The sequence below is a fragment of the Apteryx rowi genome, unplaced genomic scaffold, assembly GCF_003343035.1.
Source record: "Apteryx rowi isolate R43461 unplaced genomic scaffold, aptRow1 scaffold_103, whole genome shotgun sequence".
Lineage (NCBI taxonomy): Eukaryota > Metazoa > Chordata > Aves > Apterygiformes > Apterygidae > Apteryx > Apteryx rowi.
In genome coordinates this window covers 691,957-716,990 of record NW_020447231.1, presented here as the reverse complement: position 1 = coordinate 716,990, position 25,034 = coordinate 691,957, and the positions used below count along the sequence as shown (strand labels likewise).

General features: G+C 38.3%; 1 protein-coding gene across 2 annotated transcripts; it reads left to right on the top strand.

Annotated features, from left to right (window-relative positions):
- The first annotated feature begins 4,246 nt into the window (after positions 1-4,246).
- On the top strand, positions 4,247-23,751 carry LOC112966181 (interleukin-1 receptor type 1-like). Of its 2 annotated transcripts, XM_026066018.1 has the most exons (11): positions 4,247-4,271; positions 5,193-5,259; positions 6,957-7,188; positions 9,257-9,446; positions 10,528-10,702; positions 12,429-12,494; positions 15,321-15,441; positions 17,720-17,865; positions 19,453-19,596; positions 20,688-20,852; positions 22,432-23,751. In XM_026066018.1, the coding sequence occupies exons 2-11, from the start codon at positions 5,199-5,201 to the stop codon at positions 22,824-22,826; spliced, it is 1,695 nt and encodes a 564-aa protein (XP_025921803.1). In that variant the 5' UTR covers positions 4,247-4,271; positions 5,193-5,198; the 3' UTR covers positions 22,827-23,751. The 2 variants fall into 2 exon arrangements, with proteins under 2 accessions (XP_025921803.1, XP_025921793.1); XM_026066008.1 differs by lacking the exon at positions 4,247-4,271 and having other exon boundaries at positions 5,169-5,259.
- Positions 23,752-25,034: the final 1,283 nt, after the last annotated feature.

The window sequence follows — 25,034 nt, the reverse complement described above, 5'->3', positions numbered from 1 at the left end:
AGGGGGGCGCCGGAGGCGGCAGCGCCGCCTGCGCCTCGACGGAGACCTGGCCCCTCTCCCGCGGGCAGGCCTGGAGCCGCTGGTGTGGGCTGCGCCGCGGTTACCTGCGCTGCGCTCGCCGCCTGCGCGGTGTGTGTGCGCGGCTGCCGGCGTCCCGCAGCCGCTGCGGTGTTTACTCGCACTCTCAGCAGTCGCTTTTATCGACCGTTTCTGCGTGCTTGCTGTTAGCGTATCGCGGCACACAAGCGCAGGTAGGAAGCAGCGTCTGAAAGGAAAACTGGGGGAGCTGCTGATCTCTGCCACATTTGCTTAAAGTATGTGTAACAGGAAGCAGGGTAAGGCTTGGTTTGAATCTTCTTGGCCCCACCAGGCGCCGCAGAAGCTGTTTATTGCCTAACCGTGGTCCAGAAGGGCGCTTTTTTTAACCATGAGAGTGACGACAGGAACGAGGCTTTGGGCCAGAGAGATGCCCTGGCACAGCTGCCTGCCGAAACATCTGTATGAAACCCAGCAGACAGCTGCTTTGCCGGTCCTGGGGCTGTGCTGGGCTCATCCGAGACGGGGCTTAACGGCTCTCTGTGGAGTGACAGCGTCGTCGGGATGCGTTATTAATTACAAAGCTGATGAATCAAATCCTGGTTTGAGGTAGTTCTTAGAAGCAGCTCCAAGTTTGGACTGGATTATTTCGCCAGGGGCTTGAGCAAAATGCTGAATGCATTTCGTTTTTGTTCATCGTAAATTTGGCTGCTTCATGCTTATTTGACTTGGACCCTTTGTATGTGCTTAGAGTCTCAGAAACAAGTTAGGGTTGCCAGACGAAAGCATACTTACCTTTTGTATAGATTGTGAAACCAGAATGTTTTAAAAGCTAAGAAACTGGCATAAAACTGCCTACAGGAAAAATTGTTTTATAACACTGAATCCTTAAGTCAAATATTTTTAGTTAATCTCTAAGTTAGAATTATCTAATGCTTTCTTTTTTGGTAGACATTATTACTAATTTTCCCTGAGAATAATGCATGAATTTTAATATTTAATTTAATATCATTGTATTGTTGAAATGCATGCTTTTATTTGCATGAGCACTTCTGGTAGTCTGTTTACCTGGCTTTTAATTCCACTTGAAAAATGTTAGAGAGTAATAATTTACTTTGGACTTAAATATTCTTATCAAGTACACATTGCTTTGTATTAACAGGTAACGGGAGCTGAAATGACATAGAGAACTGTTCCAGGCTCTGACTGCAACATGGGCTTCTTTCACTTGAGGCTGAAATGAGGTACTATTTTCAAATGATTTGAATAAAATCACTCCTTTTAAGGTAGTTTGGATGCTCTGGTTGCCTGCTGTTTGACAGGAGGTAGAAATGGGTAGGATGGGTAGCTTTTCATGGTGCTGGAATCAAGTGGTGGCCAGATTCATAGATCTACAGATATGCATTTTTTTTGTTCTTCTGTGCTTTGGTGAAAGGTGAGGCAATACCTGTAACAAATATTTTGTTCAGATTCTAGATTTAGAGTGACTTTATACTTTGTCTGTCTCAAAGTTGGCCTGGGATTTAGTTCAAAAAGATCTAACGATTTCAGATCTCTTTTCAGACATTCTTCTCTTATTTGTGTGACTTCGTTTTGATTTAACTTTAACACAAGGCCTTGAATAACAGATTTTCTTTAGGGGTATCTGAGTTAAAGACTGCAGTTTGTGATTATCGTTTCAGTGTCAGAATACCACAGTGGTCATCCAGACCCACCTTTAGAGGGTACTTGTGCATCTTTTTGTGGAACTCAGTGTTCATGCATGTGCCTGTAAAGTCATCAGCTGCATTTTTGTTTTTATGTTGAATATGTTTGAAAGGAAAGTTGGGATCACAAGAAAGAGGTAGATGGGAAATAAGCTATGGTCTGCTAGAATAATTTTTCTTGCTTTGCTTAGCTCAAAGAGGCTTGATGACAAGAGGAAGTACAGCAAGGAACAAGGTGTGAGCTGTATGAATTGGTTTTGGTGGGCTGAATCTCGTCTTCAAATGGTTGGTTGTTGTACCTTGGAGCAAGTGTCCATACAATTTTTTTTTTTTGCGCAGTTTCAATTAAACTTTATTAAAGTTTTATTTAAATTTTAAAAAGTTAGTGCAATTCTCTTATATAGGTGTGCCACTAAATTGGGGCACTTTACACCTCTCAGCTATTATGTTGTTTGCAAAGATGGTAAGTAGTTACCTTTGAGTCATGTTTTCTATGTTTCTCTTTATGGCTAGAAGACAAAGAATCTGTTTGTTCTCCTTGCTATAGAGTCCCCATAAATAGTGATCAATACTGAAAGCCACCTAAATAAATTAGTAAGTGCTGATACACAATTGAGGGGCTTAGATGCTGTCTGAGCTACTGTCTTGAGCGTTTTTCAGAGTGTTGGCCTTTGTAACAATCAATCACGTCTGTGTATTTATAAACTATTTACAAGTGAAATCTTTTGGAAACAGAAAATTTGGAAAACAAAGATGCAGTTATGCCTGTTGCACGGCTTCCTGAAGGACACGTTCACTAATTCTGCTGCATACAGAGTTAAGGACTCAATACATCTTTAAAACCTATTCTTATTTCATTGAAAATTAACAGTGTGCCTATGGCAAGTAAAGGGCAGGTTCTGTGAAGAGAGACAACCTGTAAAGAACAAAAGTCAATATCTTAAATTAGGTCCACATATTTTTCTATTTCTGTTCACAAGATGTTCATTTTAGAGACCTGAAGTAATCAGTTCTATTTCAACTATGGGAAGATAAACATTAGGAAAGTAACTTATGAAATCAGAAGAAACCTTTTTTTAGTAGCTCAGACCACAAGGAGGATTGGTTGATTTTGTTTGTTTCTTAAAACAGTTCACATAAATTCTTCCTTTGAGTCCAGCAAGCTTTGAGCCAAAACAGTTTTCCAGACTAAGTATATATGGCAGTCTTGGCAGTGAAGTTGCCATTTGCTCTATGCAAGTGAGATTACTGAGCTTCTGTTGTGTCACGAGGTGTGAGGGCATTTCATGTTGCTGTGACTGAGAGAGGGCAGTACTAGGCTAAAGCTGTTAGGTTTGTGAACAAACCTATGCTTTTTAAGCAAAGCTTGCTGTTTCACGTTTGTTGATTTTGGATAATGCTTCACTGTAAATCCTGCTTAAGAAAGAATGTTTGTAAAAACCTTGTGGGGTCACTTAAGACCATACTGACTTGAACAGAAATGCTCTGTGTACTGTCAAGTATTGCAAGTGCAGAAGATGGTTTCTTCCTTTTTTTCCAGAGTGTCTAAGCTCTACCTCTGTCTTAATTGAATTTAAAAATTCAAAAATTAAAATTGTTGTAAAGAACAGAACTTTAAACAAGCTGAGCTTAGCATACAATTTAGAAAGACATCCACTATTGGTTTTAGAGATGAGTAAAAGGTACAAAAATGTAAAGTTTAACCAGTTGGATTGTTTAATTGTTCTTCCCTAAACTTAGATATTCTTTATTTCTTTTCAGTTGTTAAATTTGTTGTACAAAATGGCTACTTAAGTCTGATTTGGTTGCTTGCTTTGGCACCTGTGTAATATCTCCTTGTTTTTGACAGAAACATCATTTACCAAAGGTTTTTGCTAGAATGCTGGGTAAATCTTTACTGCAAGTTTTGTTGTTGCTATTTTTTTTTAAAGTGTCTGCAGTGTAGACAGAGGGATGGGCTTGCTTTTACATTTAGGATGTCTGTAGAAAATTTGTTTTTGTATGTTTATGCTGTTGTCCAAATGATGCACTTTGTTAAATCCCTTCCCCCCCCCCCTTCTCTGCTCTTTACAGGTAAACTAAAACTTCAAGAATGATGATCATCTCATTGGCAAGTTACAGGAAAAACACACATAAGGCAACTAAATAAGGACTGTGGTATGAGTGCTTTGTCAGATAAACTGTCCAAAAGAAGTAAATGTTTGGCGGCTGTTACATGCTGCTGTTGAACTCTGTTCTGTGTGTCCCTCCCTACTACCCAACACTTCTCTATGTGAAATGTTTTGAGAGAAAGAGCTGATGTGCTTATTTGTTTTGGATAGAGTGAATTCTGTTGGATATAAAAGTAAGTCAGGGTCATGCATCTTTTTCAGGGAATACCTCCTCCTCTTTCAACCCATTTCTATCTGAGCAGAAGACAAATATTAACTAAAACCTATGCAATGTACACTGTGCAATAGACTAGAACTCTGCTTTGGTGTGAGAGGGAGCAGCAGACAGAATAGACCTGAATGGAGGAAAAGCAAGACAGTTAAGTGCAGGCCTTGACCTACTAGGAGCTGTCAGAAAGGGATGGGATTAGGTGTTTGTCAGCTGGCTGACAGTAGATAGCTTGGGGAAGGGCTCCGATGATATCATGTCAAGAAAAAGCAGGCCCATATAAGAGTGTGCAGGATGTGGTTAAGATTCAGAGGTTTTGTGGAAGCATGTACCAGGCCTTGAGGACAGTGGGTTTCTGTTCAGTCATGTCTTGGTTGGAGAAACCTGCAAAGAAGACTCGAGCTGTGAAGTGATCTTTACAGTTCTTGAACATTTTGTTGCTGTTTTGTGTGTGACCACAGCACGTTCACAACAGCTATGGTTTCCACATATGTCTGACAGGCAGTATTATCACTTTCGAAGTGAATGCGGGTGCCTGCCAATTCACCTTAAGGTTACAGTGTGTTTGTTCTTCAGCAAAGAACTCGAAGTTCATCTGCTGTGAACAGCAGTGCTGTGTCAACTGTTCCAGCACAGTTCAAAGAACTCTTAAACCTCTGCAATTGTGTCTACCGTAAAAATGCTGAGTAGCATATTCAAACTTGATATATAAATTATGCAATATAGTTTAAACCACTTTATGCTAGCGTATCTTCGTCTGTGCTAAAGCTTTTTGTGTGTGTGTGTACGCGTATGCGCGTGCCTAGCTAGACTGGCAAAAGAAATTACATGTTTAGCAAGAGAAAGTTGGAAACATTCTAATAGAAAGCTGAAAACTGAGCAGCCTTCTGTGGGGCCAATCAGTGCAGCAGCTGAAATGTTCGAAGGCTGGGACTGAATTACCAGACACATTTTTTTTCCCTCCCCAAGATGACTAACACTTCTGAATTTTCAAGGAATAGTGCAGGATGCTGAGGACAGTGTGGCTTAAATATTCTTGCTCTACTAATGGAAAAAACTTCTTCTTTGCAGCAAAAGATGATATCTGCATTTTTGCTCATTGTCTATCTAATTCTAGTGACATCTCCGTTCAATGCTGGTAAGTTAAGTATGTTGTTAAAATTGTCATTCTGAAAAAGAAAACCTGCTAGAGACAAATTGTGTGTATCTAGTAGAAAAGAGTTACCAATAACAAATAGTGGATTTGGGGTTTGCTTATTTTTGCTTCAGCATATTGAAGATATGCCAAGTGCTTCTTTTTGGACTGAAGCTGCACTTGAGATGGAACAGCTTAACATAAACGTGTTTAAATCTGGCCACTTTAATTTGAGGATATTGAGGCTTTGAAGGTCCTCTTTATATTTCATATAGAGAAAATCTGAGGAGATTAGTGTCCTCAAATTAAAGTTAGCTGTTGAATGCCTTTTGTAAGAGACAGGCTTTCTTTCTAGTCCTGAAAACAGATATATAGGACCCAGTTTACTTCTGCAATGAATTAGTATTATTTTTAATGGCAGATTTAATTTTTCAATAGAGTTTAAGATTAAATAGACTAATAGTGTTTGTCTTGCTACTCTTGGTGTAAGTAGTCTAACATTAACGGATCTGAATTAGTTTATGCTCCATAGGGAGCTGCTTGGGATTTTTTAAATTAGTTTGACAGGAACGGGGTAAAAGAAGGGTGAAAACTGTCTTTTGAAATTGAAAACTTTGGCTTTGCATTCATACAGTCACTCACCATGATTTGTAAAATCTGTTCAGTAAGAATTTTTGCAGTTTCATAGCAATTCAGATTTGCACATGTATGCAGAAGTTTGGAAGCTTTTAAATCTGCTTTACGACCAAATGTCCTGTTCACTTGATGATAAACTGGTATTCTCCAAATAGTTTTGACTTGCAGATTTGTGTTCTTGATGACTTCTTGCACTGTCTGTCCTTCCTCTCCCCTCCAGTATTTTCTGGCTAATTAAAAAAAAAAAATCCTTGCCAGGATGCATGGTTGTATCTTGTTAACTTGTTACGCAGCCATAGTTATAAAAATGCTGTTTATGCTTGGCTTATAGCTCAGTGTGATGTTCACAACCATGTTTGTCATTTAAAGGAAATTCTCGATAAAGAGGAGAGAAATTGCAAACTTAGTAAGGAAATAATACATTGCAGTCAAGACTTCATAGTATATATATTGCATGTTCTCAGATTTGGTTCTTATAATGACGTGGTTCATAGATTTCACTGATGCGTTGAGATCTTGATCTAATTCCTTTATATCTTGTTTTTCAGGTCAAAAACACTTTTTTCTCTTTTTTTCTCCTAACCTGTTTTTGACCCCACAGTCGCAAAGGCTTGAGTTCTGTGAGGAGCTCTGCACTGCTAGTGTTTGTGCTATTCTTTTATAGATAGTATCTACATTAACAGTTTGGTAATTCTGCATAAGTACTAACATGCTCAAATAAGCAAGGATAGGAAAGATAAGTTCTGAAGCTTGTGTTGCCTGATAAATCACATTTATTTTTATATATCGTGATTTACAGTGAGGCTATTGGACTTACATGAACATATTACCTGCTTTAATTATGGAAAGTTATAGCTTAAGCTTTATAAAATACCTGGTTTAGATCCTCAGATGGAAGGGGCTAAACAAATGAAAAAGAATAGTTTCTCACTGTTTTGATGGTAAATTGTTACAGAAAGATTACTTCCCAATTCTGTGCAACTGGGAATGGATATTAATGCTTCTAAAAACATTAAAAAAGTACAGATTAAAAACATTCTTAACATTTTTTTTTCTTTTAACAGGAGAATGCTCTATCTGTGATTACTATGTGCTTGTTGGAGAGCCTACGGCTATTAGTTGCCCAATAATTACATTTCCGGTGCTTCACTCTGATTACAATCTGACATGGTATAAAAATGGTAGTGTTACACCAGTAACCACAGAGAAACATGCCAGAATCCATCAGCGAGACGGCTTGCTTTGGTTTATTCCTGCAACACTGGAAGATTCTGGACTTTATGAATGTGACGTAAGGTAAAGGAGGAGGGAAACAACTGTATTGGTAGTGTGTACAGTGCAATAACATATTCATGGAACTTGAGTGTGGGTTTTTTGGGGGGTTTTTTTGGTAGAGAACTTGGATAAGTTAAAGTTTTGATCTTGCTTGTTGTTTCTATGTGCTACCCTTTTTTCTTTCACAGTAGTAGAATTTATCATTGCAAAGTAATTCATGCAGAAGAGTTTATGTTAAAACACAAAAATATTTACAATGGGGGATGTGTGTGTGTGTGTGTGTGTGTGGTTTATGAAGTGTAAGCTCAGGAAAGTCTTAACTGCTTCAGCTTTTTCTAGTTCAAGCTGTTGTTTGTTCCTGACAGATCAGGAAAACATTTTGGTTTCTTTGTTTGTCATGGTTAAATGGGGAAGGATCTAATAAAAGCAAACTCTGTATGTTATACAGTGTCACTACAAACAGACTTTCTGGAGTGATCAGCAACTTTTGGGGAATTGTTTTAGAAATGTACAAATTAAGAGGCAGAGAACCATTTTTATTTGTCTTATTTCAGAAGCTTTAGCAAATGTTGTTAGGCAAAAATGAGATAATGCCTGTGAAGATCAAGACATCGTGTTAGAGAGTATCTCGAAGATCTAAGTGCGTGGAGAAGAAAGAAAAAATGGATTCTTTTCAACTCTTTTGCAATTTTAAAACTCTTGTATCTAAAGCTCAGGTTAGTGGGTTGAACTTTACCGCTTCAGGAGGTTGAATCTTTCCTACAATGGCTGAAATTAACTGTTTGCTGAATGGGAAAATAATTTCAGGAAAGTGCACAGAAATTGTTCTTTTCATCATGATCTTGCTGCAATACGCTGAAAACAGCCAGTGCAGGCTTTTGAGATGACCCGAAACTTGTTTTAGAAGTGTGTAGTTATGTGTAATAATGGACATACAGTACACCAGTTATTCTAAAGGGTTTTGTATTGCAAATGAAGTAACAGTGATTGGTAAGAACTTATAGTGTAGGCAGAGATCGTAGGCTGTTGCACCTCTTGTTTCAGAGTCAATAATGAATCTAAAACTGGAAGAGGGAAGAAATGTAATTCCTTCAAGCTGACTTGTTAAGTAATAAACATAAGTTTAGTCATTCTTGTTCTATTTCTAGTTATTCTGTCCTTGAGCTATATTCCTTTGGGCACCTCACATCTTGTTAAGTCTAGCTTGCGTAATGTCAGCATGCTGCAAAACACATAAAAGTTCAGTTGCATTAACCATAGGCTATATTTTGTGCATCAGACACTTAAACCTTAATTATAAAACTTGCCAAAGTGCAGTGTATGGAGGTTGTAGCTAGGAGTGTCAAACATGGAGTTCAGTCTTTTGGGAAGTTCTCACTTAGCAGAGCATTGAGAAACAAAGCATGAGCAAGAATTGTCAAAGAGCATTCCTTTATCTCTCGCTTAGACTTCTGGTTTCTAGTGTCATCTCTCTTCGGCAGAGCTCCTAGTGTACTACAGGTATTCCTGTCAGTGTCCTGTGAGATCTCAGTTTGAAGTAGTTTCGCATTGGCATTGCACCTTGGTACATCTTGTATTCAAAAACTTTGTCTCTCTTCTGTGAAGAGTTACAGTCTGTTTTCCTTGAAGTGCCCCTTCAAGGAATGTCATCAGGGACCTGAACCTGTTTTCCTCTCCTGTTCACATTGGGTTTGTTTGGGACTGAAGTTGTTTCAGTGCGGTTATGTTTCGAGTGACTGCAAACTACTGTGTGTTGGCAAATGTAACACTGAGAAATGGAAAGGCTTGGCTGGTGTTGTGGGCACCGTAGAGCTTTGACTGTGGGACTGCTTCTGACTGCTTCTCTAATGCTTCCAGAGGAGATGCCACTTCTGTTCACGACTTGGCATCAGGGCTTATTCCCATCTCTCTTGATCTGGTGCAGGGAGTGAGGAGCTAGAGAGGCTGTAACAGGGGTGTTAGAGGCAAGGCTGGTGGAGGTGCTGACATTCCTCTAAGTCCTGAAGTCTGCTCTCCATAGACTTCCTGGCTTTTTGAAAACAGTGGACTTATTGTTATTGACTTGAGTCATCTGCTTTTCTCGTTACAGGAGACTTAACCACTCTAACAAAAAACCTATAAATCTAACAGTTTTTAAGAATGATAACGGTTTGTGTTTTAATGGACAAATGAAGTTTGAACAAAAAGTGATGAGCACAAATACTGGAAAGATTATATGCCCTGATCTAGAATATTTTAGAGATGAAGACAATAATGAGCCTGAAGTACGCTGGTATAAGGTATTGTGCACCTATATTTGACATACAAAGGATAGAAAATGTTCTATTTAAAATGTGTTATACAGTAAATCTGAATAGCAACTGTTGGAAGGAGAGGCTTATTCTCTCTACAGTGTGAGGTGTCTGTCTTGCCACATTATTGGGGAAGTGTACAGAATTGTAAGAGGCATATTTTAAAGAAACAAGGTATCTGTTTTGATTGCAAGGTCTTTCAGAGTCAGAGATGTGTGATCATACCTTGCTTTGGTTTGTTGATTCATGAAATAATCCAGTTTCATTTCTTTTATCCTCTGTTTATTTTGTTTAGACGATAAGTTTAAAAACTTGTAAGTTTTGTTAAATATTAGGCTCTGGATAGCTATATCAGTTTCACAGAACATGATGCTTGTCATGGTTGATTATGGTGTAGTATCCTTATGCCTCTTGCTCTGATTCTGGAAAAAATACTCTATAGACTATGCAGGCTTGGCAAGGTATGTTTTGCTCATGATGACGTAAAATTCTAAAGTAGTTCAACTCTTGATTCTGATACTGGTTTTAGATACCTGTGTGGGCCTGTATATTACATGTGAAATATCCTCAGTGCTGCACCTGGTGTACATCTTTTTTGAGATGAAATGATTCTAAACTCTTAAGTCAGGGAAGAGAAAGGAGTTTTTCTCTGCATTTGCATTTCCACAGAAATGGTAATATGTCCAACAGCATGGGTCACTGCTACAGCAGCTCTGGTGTATCCCAGTGAAGCAGAAATGTAGGCATGCGTTCTCTTAAATTCTGCTACAGGAATAATAACCTTTTCTACAGGTGGGGTGGATAACTGACAACCACTAGGTGGATGTAGTAAAGTAATGGACACCATTTCTCTTAAAGTACAACATTTGAAAACTTAAAGGATTGGTTGCAGTGATTCAAAAGGTGCAAACACAGCAAGACATCAGCAGGCTTCAAATTAGGGCATAGTGACTGTTGGATAAGATCCCCACTTTGTTTTTTTAAAAAATGGTTATTTGTTTGGCAAGTATTTTAATACTCAGTATAGTTATTAATTTCACAGAATCACAGGTATTTTTGATACATTTAGGAATGTAAGCCTGGCTTCCTAGAAGACAAGCGACTTCTCTTGGCAGAGGGTGAAAATGCTATCTTGATTCGCAATGTAACTGTACAAGACAAAGGAAACTACACATGCCGTATAGTATATACGTATATGGGAAAACAATATAATGTTTCACGAACTGTGAGTCTAGAAGTTAAAGGTGAGTGCATTGAGATTTTTCCTTTTCTTTTTGGCTCTGCTATAATTACTTCTATGCAAGCATAATCTTATTTGGCATGTCAGTTTACCGGAAAGCATGTTTTGCTCTGTGAAATTACAGCTGCAAATCTTCTCTAAATTAATTTTGTCCTGAATGCTGAAATTAAAATACAATAATGCATGGTGCAACATGAATTTCTTCTGCCACCCATTTTGGATTAAGTCTGGATTATTTTAGATTACACTTGAGTGTGCTTACTTTCAGGAAACTTTCCATTTCCTTTTGAATGAAGCTGGGTATATGACTTTCTCTGAATCTTCTACGTGTATTTGCAGATGAAAAGGGAGGGGAGAGAAATAAAGGCAATCCTCAACAGGGTTTTTTTTGGCTTTGTTTTGTTTTGTTTGGGCAGTTTTGTTTGTTTTAAACTGGAAGGGAGGTACAGGCAGAACTGCTTCCCAGCAACAATGATGGATTTCTTGTCCAGAACTGCTCTAGTCTTTAGGAGTATTTTACGTTTTTACCTTTCCTTGCTGAGAGATTGCCTATGCCAAAAACCACAAGAAGAGAGATGGCAAATGCATGGCTGAGAACATGTTCTTCTTTTGCAAACTTTGAGAGATGCAGCAAAGATTGCTGGCTGAACTGCCAATGGATTCCCTTCTGTCCTCTCAGCTGTAGTTGCTGGCATTTGCCTTACTTGTTGCTGCCGTTGAGCAGTGCTACTGAGGAAGAACTGACAGAGGGAAATGAGAAATATGGGGTTAGGAATGAGTTAGTAGCAAGTAGCAGTTACTGGGGTAAGGAGTGGGGGCATTTGGCAATGGAACATATAAAATTGCACTTTTTTGCAAAAACAAATTAGGACCCACTAAAATAAACAACAACAAAAAAGTAAAATCTGGACTTTTTGCTGATACCATGGCAGCAAAACTATTGCCTGTGGCCCTGTTTGTCAACTTGCTATGGAAGGTGGCTAGAATCTCAGCTTATGGGAAAGGAGATGTTGCAAGCTATATAAATCCTTTAATCTTCAATAAATCTTCACATGGGAAGGACTGGCTGACTGTTGGCACTTGGCTGTGCATTTCTGCATCTGGCAAGATGCAGGGCTAGCTGCTGAACTCTCCCAGTACTGTCGTTTGTCACTTTGATCATTGTGATTGTGTTTTTGTAGGCAGCATTGCTGATGACGTGACTGGTACCATGATAGCAGTCCTTTCAGAAAAGATGGCTGGAGGTTAAGTGTCCAACTTGTTAATTAAAAAAAAAAATCTCAAATTTACTGGCAGTTGATATAAAAGTAATATAAGACCAGTTGACAACAACAACAAAATCTCAGTGAACTTTGTCAGTGATGGATAAGAAAAAGAAATCAACCTCCTAGATCAAGTGAACATCCATTTAAATAAAAGAGTGGACAAACAGCCATTTTTGTACCACCTGTCTAAAGTAAGAATTCTGATTTTAGATTAAATTAACAAGATGGACACTAAAGTACTTTTAGGGTAAATGGTAGCTTCTGTCAACTTTGAACCTAAAATAATTTGTAGAGAATACAGCAAATCTCATTAGAGATTTTTCTATTAGAAGTTTAAAACTGATAATAAGTATGGTACTAAATAGTATCAAGCAATAAAACAAAACCATTGTAAAACTATCAGGTGAAATAAGTTGTGGAACATTTAATACCTGATGATTTTGTTTTTCTCTTTGTTTCTATTAGAAAGCCCACTACAAACGAGACCAGAATTTATTTATCCACAGAACAACACAATTGAAGTGGATCTTGGTAAGTAGTGATTATTTAAGAAATCATTAACATTTAGTAGACAGGCTGAGCTCCTGGTCTTTCTGAAGTTGAATGCTAACAGTTCCACTGACTTCAGCAAGGCTGGGAGGTAGGCATGGGATTGAAGAAGTCTGGAAGACAGATGATAGAACACCATTTCCATAAGTAAATTGCAGGGATAAAACTGTATGCTTGCGATTGGAGTCTCTTGACCAGCAGTGCTAGGTGGGATGCATGTATCTTCTGATTCTTGCCATCTGTCCTTTGTTGCAGTGCCCATGTCTTGACATATCTTCAGTATATGTAGGAATATAGTTACATATATACAGGTTAGGATAGTTGCCAGTTGACCAGTTCAGTAGTTTCTCCTCTTCCTTCATTCTGAAGTTGCCAGATTCTGGTGAGGATGAGTAAAATTTGACCAAAACAGTGAATGAGCTTTAATAGAAATTATGTTCCTCCAAAGTCCAGAATGCTTTGTTTTAAACAGGAAAGTATACCTGAAAGAGAAGATTCAGGATCTGATGCAAACAGTATTATTTCATAGTCTTGCAGTCCTGCAGCCCTCAGATAGTCATTTAATTCTGTTGGGAATACTCAGAAATGGCTGTTGAGCATACCCTCACGCTCCTCTCTGCTGGTAATTACAGCTTCTCTGGCTTCATTAGAATTACATTCCTGAAAAGCTCTATTTGTGCTCTCCCACTGAAAGGAAATTTACAGATCTCAGATTGAAGTAGGAAGACTTACCACAGTTTTTTTTTTTTTAACCTCACACAACCTGTTCCCTAGGCTTTGTGTGTGAAAACTTACCTTTTCCTTAGCAACTGTAACTGTGGAAGAAATGGAGTAATGTTACAGTGGGGCTTCCATGTACCGAATCTCCCTCCCATTAAACTATCATGTAAATCTCCTCCCAAATTCTAACCGATAATTAAACATAAGTTCCCATTTAATTTGGAGAAATTCTTATCATTGCAAGCTCTACTCAGAAGGAATCTGACCTTTCAATTCAAAGGCCATTTTATTTACTAAAGACATATCCTTTAGGATTTTCTCAATCCTGTGATGGTACTTGCTGAGAGAATGGAGAATCAAGCAATTATCAGCCCAGGGGCTGTGACACTCGGCCTATATTAAGACCTGTTGTGGGACAGCTTGTTTAGACTACTCATTTTAGATGAGCATTTGTTCCACTATGTCTCATACACTATTGATTAAAAGTTGCTGGTGTATTACTGGCTGCCTAAGACCAGCTAATGTGAACAACTCTGACTTTGATTGCCCCACTGATGTTAAGAAAGCAGTCACATGTGAAATTAAAGGCTCAAGGCCTTCACTCACAGAGTGGTTTTTTTTGCCTACTGAGTAACTAAAACAGTACAAATGATTCCTTACCGCAAGGGGACCCCTTCAAGGGAAGTAAAGCAAGAACAAACAAACAACCCCACCCACCAAAAACCACACAGCACTGCCATTCAATTGGGAGTAGTATCCTCTGCCTGGTACATTTAATGGGGAGCTGGAGAAAAATCTTTGCTTCTACTAAATGCCTAGTTGTGGGGCAGAATGTGGAAACATTTGTTGAATGAGAAATGGCAGAAGAGTGTGCAAAAAAACCCTTAATATCTACATGAATGTGTGGAAATATAGGCCTATCTTTAAACCCCAACCCCGTCTTTAGAAGAACACATCATTGAGGTAGAAGGATATGAGGGAAGAGACTGAGGAGCATCTGTGGTTCCTGTGTGAAATGTATCTGTTCAAGTAACTGCTTTGCATGTGAGCTAAAGGTTTATTCCATACTTTTGATAGAGACTATCCCTTGGTGGAAGCATCTAGATCTGATGTGATTCTAGCAAAAGAAACATTTGAGATCTTTATATAGGTGAACTGAGAGCCTACCTTCTCCTACCAAATCATAACTTCCATGGGTAAAATACAGAAGGACAGGACTCCAAGAAAGTTGCTTACCTTCCTGTAAATGGAGCTCGCTGAGGTACATTGGCAATAAATAAATTCTGCAACTTGACTTGCTTTCTTGCTACTGAGGTGTTCTGTAAGATCTGGACTCTTGGTGGCAGTGGAGCTGAGTTACAGGTGAGCTTGCTCTGGGATCAGAGTGTGGAGATGCTCAGAAACCATCCCAGTGGACAGTGTTGGCCAAAAGACTCTGATCTGAAGTAAAGAAATGCATGTTCATTAAGAATGGGGTTCAGCTCTGGAGTGTAGGCATCTAAATATGGGTATCTGCATGTGAGTTAGGGGCCTCAGCTCATCATAGGGGCTGTCATCGACAGGGGCTCAATTCAGTTGCCCACAAATAATGTCTAGTGCTGTTTGGGATGCTCTGGTTACTCTAGCTCTTCAGGTGTCTTGGAGATCTGGAGTCCTATCTGCCAGCTCTCCATATGGATGTCTTAGATGCTGGAGAGCATCTCAAATGTCACTATGCTGTGTGCAGGCAACTCATTTGAGCCCTGGAGGTCTATCAGTGTAGCCAGTGGTCTGGAGTTCAGCTGATAAGGTCCAGGTGTCTATTTTAGTGTGAGCTGACTACCATGGAGCTGAACTCCAATACTAGCTTAGACATTTAGCTCACATGTAGGCATGAACATTTAGACACCTACATTTAGGGTGGAATTCACGTCCAGATTGGAGACACCCGAGTGTGGAGTACAAATGGACGAGTTTTAAGGACTCTGCTTTTCATAAGGTAAGTGGGTTTTTTCCTTCTTTCCCTCCTTTTCCTGGCTGTTCCCCAGTCACCTAATCCTGCTTCTGTTACAAGACTTTTAATTGTCAAATTTAAATGGTTTTTTTTAGGCTCCCCTGTAGTGATGGAATGTAATATATCAAGTGGCATACCTGGCTTGATTCCATTCTGGAAAGTTAATGATGAGGATGTTGATAGCTTTGATAGCACCTACAAAGAACAGTTTTATGAGTAAGTATTCTTATACTTTGAATTGTAAGTGGATTTCTAGGTCAAGCAGTGAATCCACCATAAAGTTGACTAGTAGTCAACATCAGTAGTCATTGAAAACTGTTTAAAAGTCTGCATCAAATACATTGTATTCTTATCACTTGGTTTTAACAAATGGAAATATTTTATTATAGATACTAATGTATCTGATACAAATGTAATGAAGCCACCGTATGTAGATTTTTAGAATGCTGTTATGAAACGTATCATTTTGTAAGGTTGTTTTTTTGCATTTATTTTTACGCAATCTTTTTTCTTATAGATTAAAGCCTGGTCTCCATCATTAGTGTGGGAAGGATAGATTGTTCAAAGACAAAAGCTAAACACAAATTAAACTGGGAGGGGAAAAAAGCAATTTATTTCAATAGAGCAGGAGTTCTTTGTTGCTCAGCAACTGGTTTATGCGATAGCAGAGTGTGGATGTATTGTTTTCTTTGCTTTCTTATTACGTCAACCACTGCTGTTAAATATAACCCTTAAAGCAAAGAAGAGGGAAAAACTCTCAGATGATCAGTTCAGACTCATGCAGAAGCATTGCTGTCTCCACCAAGTGCCATCATCTGTGTGTGAAATGGCTGGAGAGTTAACTTGCAGACTGCTTTTAAGATAAATCTTTAATTCATCTGTATCTGGCCTCCAGAAAGGGGCTGGGAGCTCAGAGGCAAGCTGAGCTTGTGCACATTTAGTAAATGGGACCATGCTGTTGTTTCCAAAAAGATACTGTAGATATACTATGGTTTAGAGAATGCTTTCTTTATGACCCTGCTTGAGCAAGGGGGTTGGACTAGATGATCTCCAGAGGTCCATTCCAACCTCAACTGTTCTGTGATTCTTTATACTTATTCTGTAATAAAGAATAAAAGATTCAGACCTGAACAAATTTGACCCTCTAGGACAGGAGGAGGGTGTACTAGATGTTTTCAAAAGTCCAGATGGAACAAGCTGTATGAAAAGTTAGCCAATACTTTCCCCTCAGGAAAACAATCTGAGTTCTACTTTATTCCTAAGCTCTTTTAGAGTGGATGATTTTTATTTTCATTGTAGTTCTATATATTTGATGTTCACCTGTAAATGTTGGAGCTCCACCTTATGGTCACTAAGGCACCAATAAGTCCATTATTCTTTAAGGCATAAGATTTCAACTTCAACAGTTAAGTCATATATGCAGCTCTATGCAGCTACGTTTGAAGTTGTTATAACTGCAGCTTCTTCTGAAACCAACTTGGTGCTGCTGTTGACTGCATCTTTCTGAAAAGCACTATGGCGAAATGAATCTGCAAAGTAGCAATAATATTCTAATATTATTATTAAAAAAAACCCCAACAATTGAATTTGTGGAGCATTTGCTAGTAGCAAAGCGCACTGTAGGCATGTTCAACATTCTGGACTTCTGCTGAGAATGGTAAATCTGATCTAGTTAAAACTGACTTGAATAAATGTGAACATGTTGCAAAATAATTATGTTTGCATTAAGGTCCTGTGACAGATATCACTGGCAATTATATATGTAACAGAAACTGGTTCTTCAGGATGTTCTAAAAAAGGAATTTTGCTCCTTGTGTGCAAGTGCATAAGGCTGTATCTTCACAGGGCAGGGTGTCAGTTTGTAGGCACCTCCCAACTGCTGCCTCTCCATCGTATGTAAACCTACCTTACAGCAGGATGGTGTTTAACAGGATGTCATATTATATGATATATTGCCACAAGAGGCCCCAAGCCTTTTGTGGCAGTAGATACTGGAAATAAAGGCATCATCACCATGTTTGTCTTCGTTAGGCACCAGATGCACCCAGCTCTCGTGAAGCTCCTTCATCATTATTTTCCAAGCTGGTTGATGCCGTTGACTGTGGGCTACTATAAACATTGTGAGCTCAAGGAGTCTGTCTGTAAGCTTAGAAAGGTCTCCACTTCATCATCAATATAAGGAATCATGGAAAATGCCTTTTCTGCTTATATTTTTATTACTGGTTATTACTGGTTTGATTAGTCTTCCTTTCCAGGAAAAAAATAAAACAAGAAAAACAACGTGTATCTGGAAAATGCCCAGTCAACTCTAATCATGAAGCCTTTTGTCAAAGGGCTGATATTTTACTGATTTGTGCTTCACTGGCCTCTTAGGTTTCGAGAAGATAAAAATGAATGTTCTTGTATTTGTAGACAGATGAGCCTATCTTACAGTAAGCATTGATATTTCAGCTTTTTTACTAGCATTTCATTTTTACTCTTTTTTTAATGACAGAGAGGGGATGCCTCATGGACTTGCTGTATCTGGAACAAAATTTAACATTTCAGAAGTGAAAGTAAAGGACTACGCTCATAAATTTTTTTGTCACGTTGTATATGATTATCAACAAATTACAGCATACATCAAATTGGAACGCCCAGGTAAAGTATACAGTCTTGATAAAATGCTGATCAATGGTGCTGACTTCTGAATTAGTTTGACATCAGACTTACCACAGCTAAAACTGTATGATGTACCTTTGTGCTAAGTGAGTGACACAACTGAAGACCTTTCTTAGTGAAATGCCATGTTCACATTGTTATCAAAATGAAACAAAATAGCACTTTTAATCTGCTTTAGATTCTCTCATTCAGCATCTTAGAAAAGGTTAATGAAACACTCAAAAATAAGTGAAGCAAATGTATTCCTCAGTGGAATACTGTGCCTTGGTTTAGATGCTTGTACTTCAAGGAGCCTGTGGATCAGAGGAAAGCATGTGTGTAGAAGAGCACCGAGAATGGCGAATTCTCTAAAAGAACTGGGGGAAACATTGTTATGTCCAGAACAGAGTATGTCAAGAGGAAATGAACATTTTTGTGCACCTGGTTGTCCTATCCTTCAGTAACAAGCAACAGGCTCAGATTGCGAGGAAAAAAATAAGTTGTTTAGATAGCAGGAGAGACTAACAATAATGATAATGAAGCAGTGACATATATTGCTTGGGAAGGTTATGGAGTTTCCATTGCCAATGAATGTCCTGCATTATCGCCTCCTGGGTAGGTGTATGCATCTTGATTGGGCGCATCCTGCCACTTGTTGGATACCTCAGTCTTGTGCTGGGAGACAGGATGTTAGGCCTGTTGCCAGCCAGCCTGAAATTTTTCTTTATAGTAGATGAACTTTAAAGGTAGAATGAGTTTTTAAAACTCAAATGCAAGACTAAAGAAATTCATTGTTTGTATTCAGAAAGAGGTGCACAGAAAAGCAAACCACCAGAATGTATAACTGTCACATTTTTTAAATTTAGCTACAGAAGATTCTCTGGTCTATTCACCTACAAAGATGGATTTGTCAACTGTGAGTCAATCCTTTGACAAGCATCATTTTCAGATTTACTTTTTTCTGGCCACATTGTAAACAAATCATTAACTGAAAATGGATCTGAGGTCTCGTGTGTTACATGACTTGACTATAAATAAAATGTTTGCATACTGTAAATTAAGGTCTTCCCTATCAGGGTAGGATTTAAACCTCAGAAATCCTTTAATATACATGAACTGAAAACTACAGTTCCATTTAAAAAAAAAATCAATGGTAGGTCTTCATAGAGGTTAGACATTATAGAAAGCTGGTTAGTCGGGAGAGCATGGTCAGTAAGTCATTTCCCCAATTCTGGCATTCTTACTTTTTTGACTGATCAAATTTTGTATGAAAATTCTCACTCTACTGCTGCACAGTATCTCTGTATCAATATTTTTGTGTTTTGGCTGAAGAATAGCTGCGTTTGTCGCATTGCTAAGGCACCTTTTCTCGGAAAGATAAAAGTAGACTTGTCAAATAACAGTATTTGTTGAAAGCATGCATGAAGAATCTTCAATCCTGTTTGTTCATTGCATTCTTGAATCCTTTAATGACTGAACGATTTTTGAGGACCCAGCTGCCAGTTTTTAACATTTCTCTTCTTTTTTTTCAGTTCCAATATATAACTTTTTTCCCCCTTCTCCTTTTTTTCCTACTTTCTATTGCAGCTCCAAATATTCAAGGTTACTTAATTGGAGGAGGAGTTTCTTTGGTATTTTTAGTATTTTTTATTCTCTTTGTCTACAATATCTTCAAAATTGATATTGTGCTGTGGTATCGGAACTCCTGCCATCCCTTCCTGGGTAAAAAAGGTATGCTTATATAGCAGTACAGATGTACTTTAAGAATGTGTTGTGTGTGGTAATGAGTAGATTACCTCTATCTTCCCTTACAAAGTGATGAATTAACCTGATGGAGTGTGACTGGGCCTTTCTGGGATTTTTCAAAAGATGACACACTTCTGGGATGTTTAGAATTAGTTTAAATGACCAAAGCATCTACAGGGAGAAGTCAGCAACTTTCTAGAAATCTAAATGTTAAATCTTGACTTCTGCATCATTCTTCCCCTTAAAGTTTCACTTCAGTGGTTTCAATGCACAGGCTATTCTGACAGCAGTTGTTCGGATTTCCTTTAATTACTATTCTTATAAAAAGCAGTAATACAATGGAATTGCTTTTTTCGTGAAAGAAGCAGGGCAAATTTCACTTTGTTTTTCCTATTTGAGGACACTTCTGATTATTTTACTTTCTGTAAACTCCTGGCATTTGCAGTAACATTGACAGGTGTGCTGTCTGTGACAGCAGGATGCTGACGTATGGCTCATTTGTGAGTATCTGAAAGGAGGTGCATAGCTAGAGCAACAGATAATATCTATTAGAAGTATTGAGGTATCTGCTGGATTTCTGTGAAGTCTTTTAAATTCAGCCTTTCTGAACAGTTTGTTCCAAATATTTAATATACTTCTGATATTCTTGAAATATATCAGATATTTGGGTTTTGCTTTCATGTTTAAGTTGGTGATTGTGTTTGAAACTTCAGGTTACAAAAATGACCCATGAGTTACATGGTATTTTGAATTTTAAATATTGTGTTGTACTACTGGAATGACTACTTTTCCGAATGCTTCAGTGGTAATGTTTTTGGTTTAAGGTTGAGTAAAGAATATTCAGACCTACTTAATTTTACAGGTCTTTTTTTGCCTATTCAGATTCAGGGTACTGAATTCTCAGGGTCTCATTTTACAGTTATTCAGGCTCAGTATAGTTATATATGCTTAAGTAATAGTAAGATTAGGACCCAAGACAATGCTTTAAGTGTGTGTGTGTGTGGGGAATAGACTTTAGGGATTTTTTTTGTCTTCAGAATCCATTTTTTATATTACTCCTGTTGCTGACTCTTCAGTTTCAGATGGGAAGATCTATGATGCTTATGTCCTGTATCCAAAGAACAGAGTGAGCTGCTTGTATTCATCAGATATTTTTGCTATGAAAATATTGCCAGAGGTCTTAGAAAGACAGTGTGGATATAACCTCTTCATATTTGGGAGGGATGATTTACCAGGAGAAGGTAAGCTACCTGAAGGCATATGATACTTGAGTTTTCTCACTGGCTGCAGAAGCGAACTGCAAATATAGCTTGAGTACAGGTAATCAGATGTGGTGTTAAGCATCTCCCACCATGAGCTATGATTTTCATATCCTCCCTGGAGAATGAGGAATACAGCAATGGGTGCTCCCATGAAGTCCTGTCTGTCTCAGCCTTTTCCTTGTCATCAGTTAACTTTTCCTTTTTTTTTTTCTGTTTGTTTGTTTAGGTGGTGGGATGTTTTTTGTTTGTTTTTGTTGTTGCTGTTGTTGTTTTCTTTTTTGTTAATATCTGGCTAACCTAGACATCTGCTGATAGAACGATGCTCAGGTGAAGAGGAGTTGAAGTAGTTGTTGTGAATGATGACTCATGGCAGGAATGATAGCAAAGTGGATCTTGTAAGTGGTGTGAAAAGAGCTTGTTGCTGTGAGGTGCCATTTGACAAAAGCGCTTCTCTACTCTTTCACTTTTATTTGCTCTGAGGATTGCAGTCAGACTGGAGGAATGCAATAGAGGGGATAACAGATGCTCAGACACTACAGGTGAAGAAAAAGGAATACAAAGCAATAATGTGTTATCAGGAAAGAGCACCTGAATCAAAGAATACTTGTCTATAGTGAAAGTTTTTTACAAAGTATTGTTTTGCAAGAACTTTAAGAAAATCCTTGTGGACGTTTCTTGTTGTGTCACACAGACAACTTAAATTTCTAGCATCTAACACTTGAAATTGCAAAGTCTTTCCCACTGACTGATTTTTGTGAGGTGTATGGAGAAAAGCCTTCTGAATCTTTCAGTCTTACGGCTTTAAAAAGACAATACTGAGACAGAATAAATTTGCTGAATAGGTCTTAAAAAGAAGTTTTTGTTTAAGCAGTTTTTGCGGGGGTAGGGGAACAAGCTTAGATCAGGTTCATGTCTGGAGCACTTTTTATACATCTCAAGACTGTTGGTACTCGTTCAAAAGGGAAGGGCTGCCTCAGAAATAGAATCTAAAGTGCTTCTTTACCTTGAAAAACGTTATGGTCTGTTCTCAGGATTAAACCACATGTGTTTTGTGTTGTACTTGCAATGTTTCCCTGTTTCAGAATTGAAAGTCATTGAAGGGAGGATTCTGTGTTTTCTCTGAAATTTGCATTGTGTTAAGCATATCAGAACAAGCCGTTTAAGGAAAAAGGGTATAGTTTTACCTAGGGCTGTATTTATCTAGGCCTAGGATTTTTGAAACTTGTTTCTTGTTTGTGTTTGTTTTTGCAGTTGCACCTATGGTGATAATGAAATGTCAACAACTAGATAAATAGTAGAGAGCTAGTTACTCTTCTTGGTTTATACAAGACAAGAACATAGGTACGCAGTCTGAGGTCAGATTGTGTTGCATTAGCCAAATCTCTACTTGTCAGCTAAACCACTGTAACTGCTTGCTTGCTCGCTCGTATCCCATCCCTAATTATGCAGTAAAGTGTTTTGGCTCAAACAGCAAACAGTAAATGAAGCGGCTGCAACATGGCAATAACAAAATAAAAAGATACAGCTTTAATTTTGCGCAACCTTTTTCTCTCTACAGCTGTGATCAGCACTGCTGATGAAAAAATCCGCCAAAGTAGAAGAGTGATAATTGTTTTAGTACCGGAACCATCCTGTTACAGTATTCTAGAAGATGTGTCTGAAAAACAGCTAGCTATGTATAATGCTCTTATCCGTGAAGGCATTAAAGTAATTCTAATTGAACTTGAAAAAATACAAGATTATGCAAACATGCCAGAATCCATTAAATACATTAAGCAAAAGCATGGGGCTATCCGATGGAAAGGGGACTTCTCGGAGAAGTCTTACTCAGCAAGTAGCAGATTCTGGAAGAAAGTGCGTTACCACATGCCATCCAGAAAAAATAGATCTTCATCAGGATTGCATTTGTTACCAAAAGACTTTAATTCTCCCCAAATTACATCAGAAAAATGATACCTAATGACTATGCAGTTCACATAACTGTTGATGGGTTAATTGAAGGTCACTTGTATCTGTTTTGTACAGACAATCTCATCCGAATTTTCTGGATTAAAGGCACATTGTCTACAGATGTGAATCATCCTTTCTTCTGGCCAGATCAACAGAACACCTTGAAATGTCATCAGTAGCATAGTGATGGCATGAAAACCATGTAAGAAGTGCATAAGGACTTCTCCAAGAAATGTGCTGTGATTTGGTGTTTTTTTCTGGTAAAAAAAATGCAAGGGTAAAAAAACTGTCAAAAAACAACAGAAAACTTTTTAGAAATTAAAAGTTGAAAATGAAGGAAACTGTATTAATGTTAATTGTGATATTGTGTTGATTGTGTGAATTATGTTGAATTGTGACTTGGTTGATGCCAGTAAATATTTTTCTTTTTTTTTAATTAAATGACCTGAAACTTTTATTTGTTAAAAGTTTACTTGCTGCTTTGTTCAGTTTGCTCAAAGAGAAATCCATCTATGTTACTTCATTGCTGTGATATCCTCCAAGAGAAAAGGTGGGAGACAATCCTACCTCCCAGCAAAAGAGCTGTTGAACCTGAGTGTAAACTCTCTTCCCTGATCTGTGACTCTTTTACATTCTAAAGAATTGTGTGGTTTTTCACTTGCTTGTTCTACTCAAACATTATAAAAATATCATTGTAATGTTGTGCTGAGATATAAAGTTCTAATCCCCAAAGGATTTTTTTTTTCAGTTAGGTGGCTTAATATATTTGTCCTTATTACACATATGGAACAATGAGCTAATGACACAGATTCTGTAGTGGGGAGTGCAGGATGGTTAGCTTCATTTTTCTTCCCCCACCTTAGGGACCAAATCAAGGTGCTTCAGAGCACAGTTAGGCTGCACAGCTGAGCTGTTCTTGTGGGTTGCTGTTGCTGAAAGAGAGCAGGCCTTCCCTCCTGGTCCCAGCTGGGGTGCTGGCTCTAGTGTTTGTCAGCTCTGAAAGCTGACTGAAGAGACTAATGTGGCAGAAAGTGTTATGTTCCTTGGGTTAAGTTTTCTCCCAGATCAGTGAGTTTATGTGGTTCCCTGAGGGGTCAGTAGTGTAATGGGAGAGGAAAGGGGTAATAGGGCCAGGCTTTTTGGCTCCAGGTGCATTTAGAAAATAAAACTAAAATAGCATTGTTGCCCAGTACGCAAAGTCGGAGAGAGCTGGCCCGCATTATCCCCAGGAGCTGCTTGCCCCTTTGTTTTTGTGTCCCTGTCCCTGTCCCTGTCCCCCCCCCACACACACCCCTCTTCCCTGATTGTATCAGGACTCTAAAGTGATTGTGTACCTGATTTGCCTGGGACAGGATGAATTTAGACTGGAGTCACAACTTCTGTCACTGTTTGGGATAGCTGTTTGGAAAAGGAAGTTGTCAAAAGTTACTGTGCATGTTGAATCTTTTCCTTTTAATGTACAACACGCTTTTGTTAACTCTGAACTTAAGCTTGACTTGTGTTCACAGTGATGTAGTTTGCAATGATGGATTTGGGGGATTGATTTGATTTCAGGAAATCAGCAAATATGTTTAAAGTCATGTTTATAGCTGTGGATTTTACAGGGGGAGATGTGGAAAGCTAAATTGCCTGTGCTTTTCAGTCTCTGCTTAATAGTTTACATTTTTAAGTTATTAGATCTATTTGTATAGGAAAGCTTCAAGATTTGACTGTTACACTCTGTATACTCAGAGTGCAAGGCATATGTAGCTGTTCTGAGCAATACTAGCAAATTTCAAAGTTTGCTGAATTGTATGCTAACCTGGAAACCGAACTCTGGTTGCAACTGCTTTATATGGGCATTGATTTGTTTTTGCTGCTAGTGATTTTGGCTGATGGTTTGTTTATAAAAAGAAATATTTTTTTGATTTGGGAAGACAAGTATTGCACTGCTTTTGTGGTTTTTAAAATGTAGATGTAATGATCAATGGAATGTATTTCTAGGGAAGAAATATAATGGCTCTGCTAATTGTGCATGGGTAGAGAAAAGGCAAATGGTTACTTATTACATTTAAAGTGAAATTTTGCTTGTGTACCAGTTGAGAAATATGCAGGTAGGGTAAGATAGAGATCTGTGGAGACTTTTCTTGATACATGTCACAGTAGCGGATTCTTTCCAACTCTAGCTTTTCCTTAGACTAAATGGAATTTAGCTTTTAAACAACACAACTC

Excerpts from the sequence above, each read along its gene's own strand:
- LOC112966181 (XM_026066008.1), top strand. The coding sequence starts at position 5,169 with ATGGAAAAAACTTCTTCTTTGCAGCAAAAGATGATATCTGCATTTTTG. Across the intron at positions 10,703-12,428 it reads TGTGAGTCTAGAAGTTAAAG|AAAGCCCACTACAAACGAGA; the intron begins GTGAGTGCATTG and ends TGTTTCTATTAG. Across the intron at positions 15,442-17,719 it reads TACAAAGAACAGTTTTATGA|AGAGGGGATGCCTCATGGAC; the intron begins GTAAGTATTCTT and ends TTTTAATGACAG.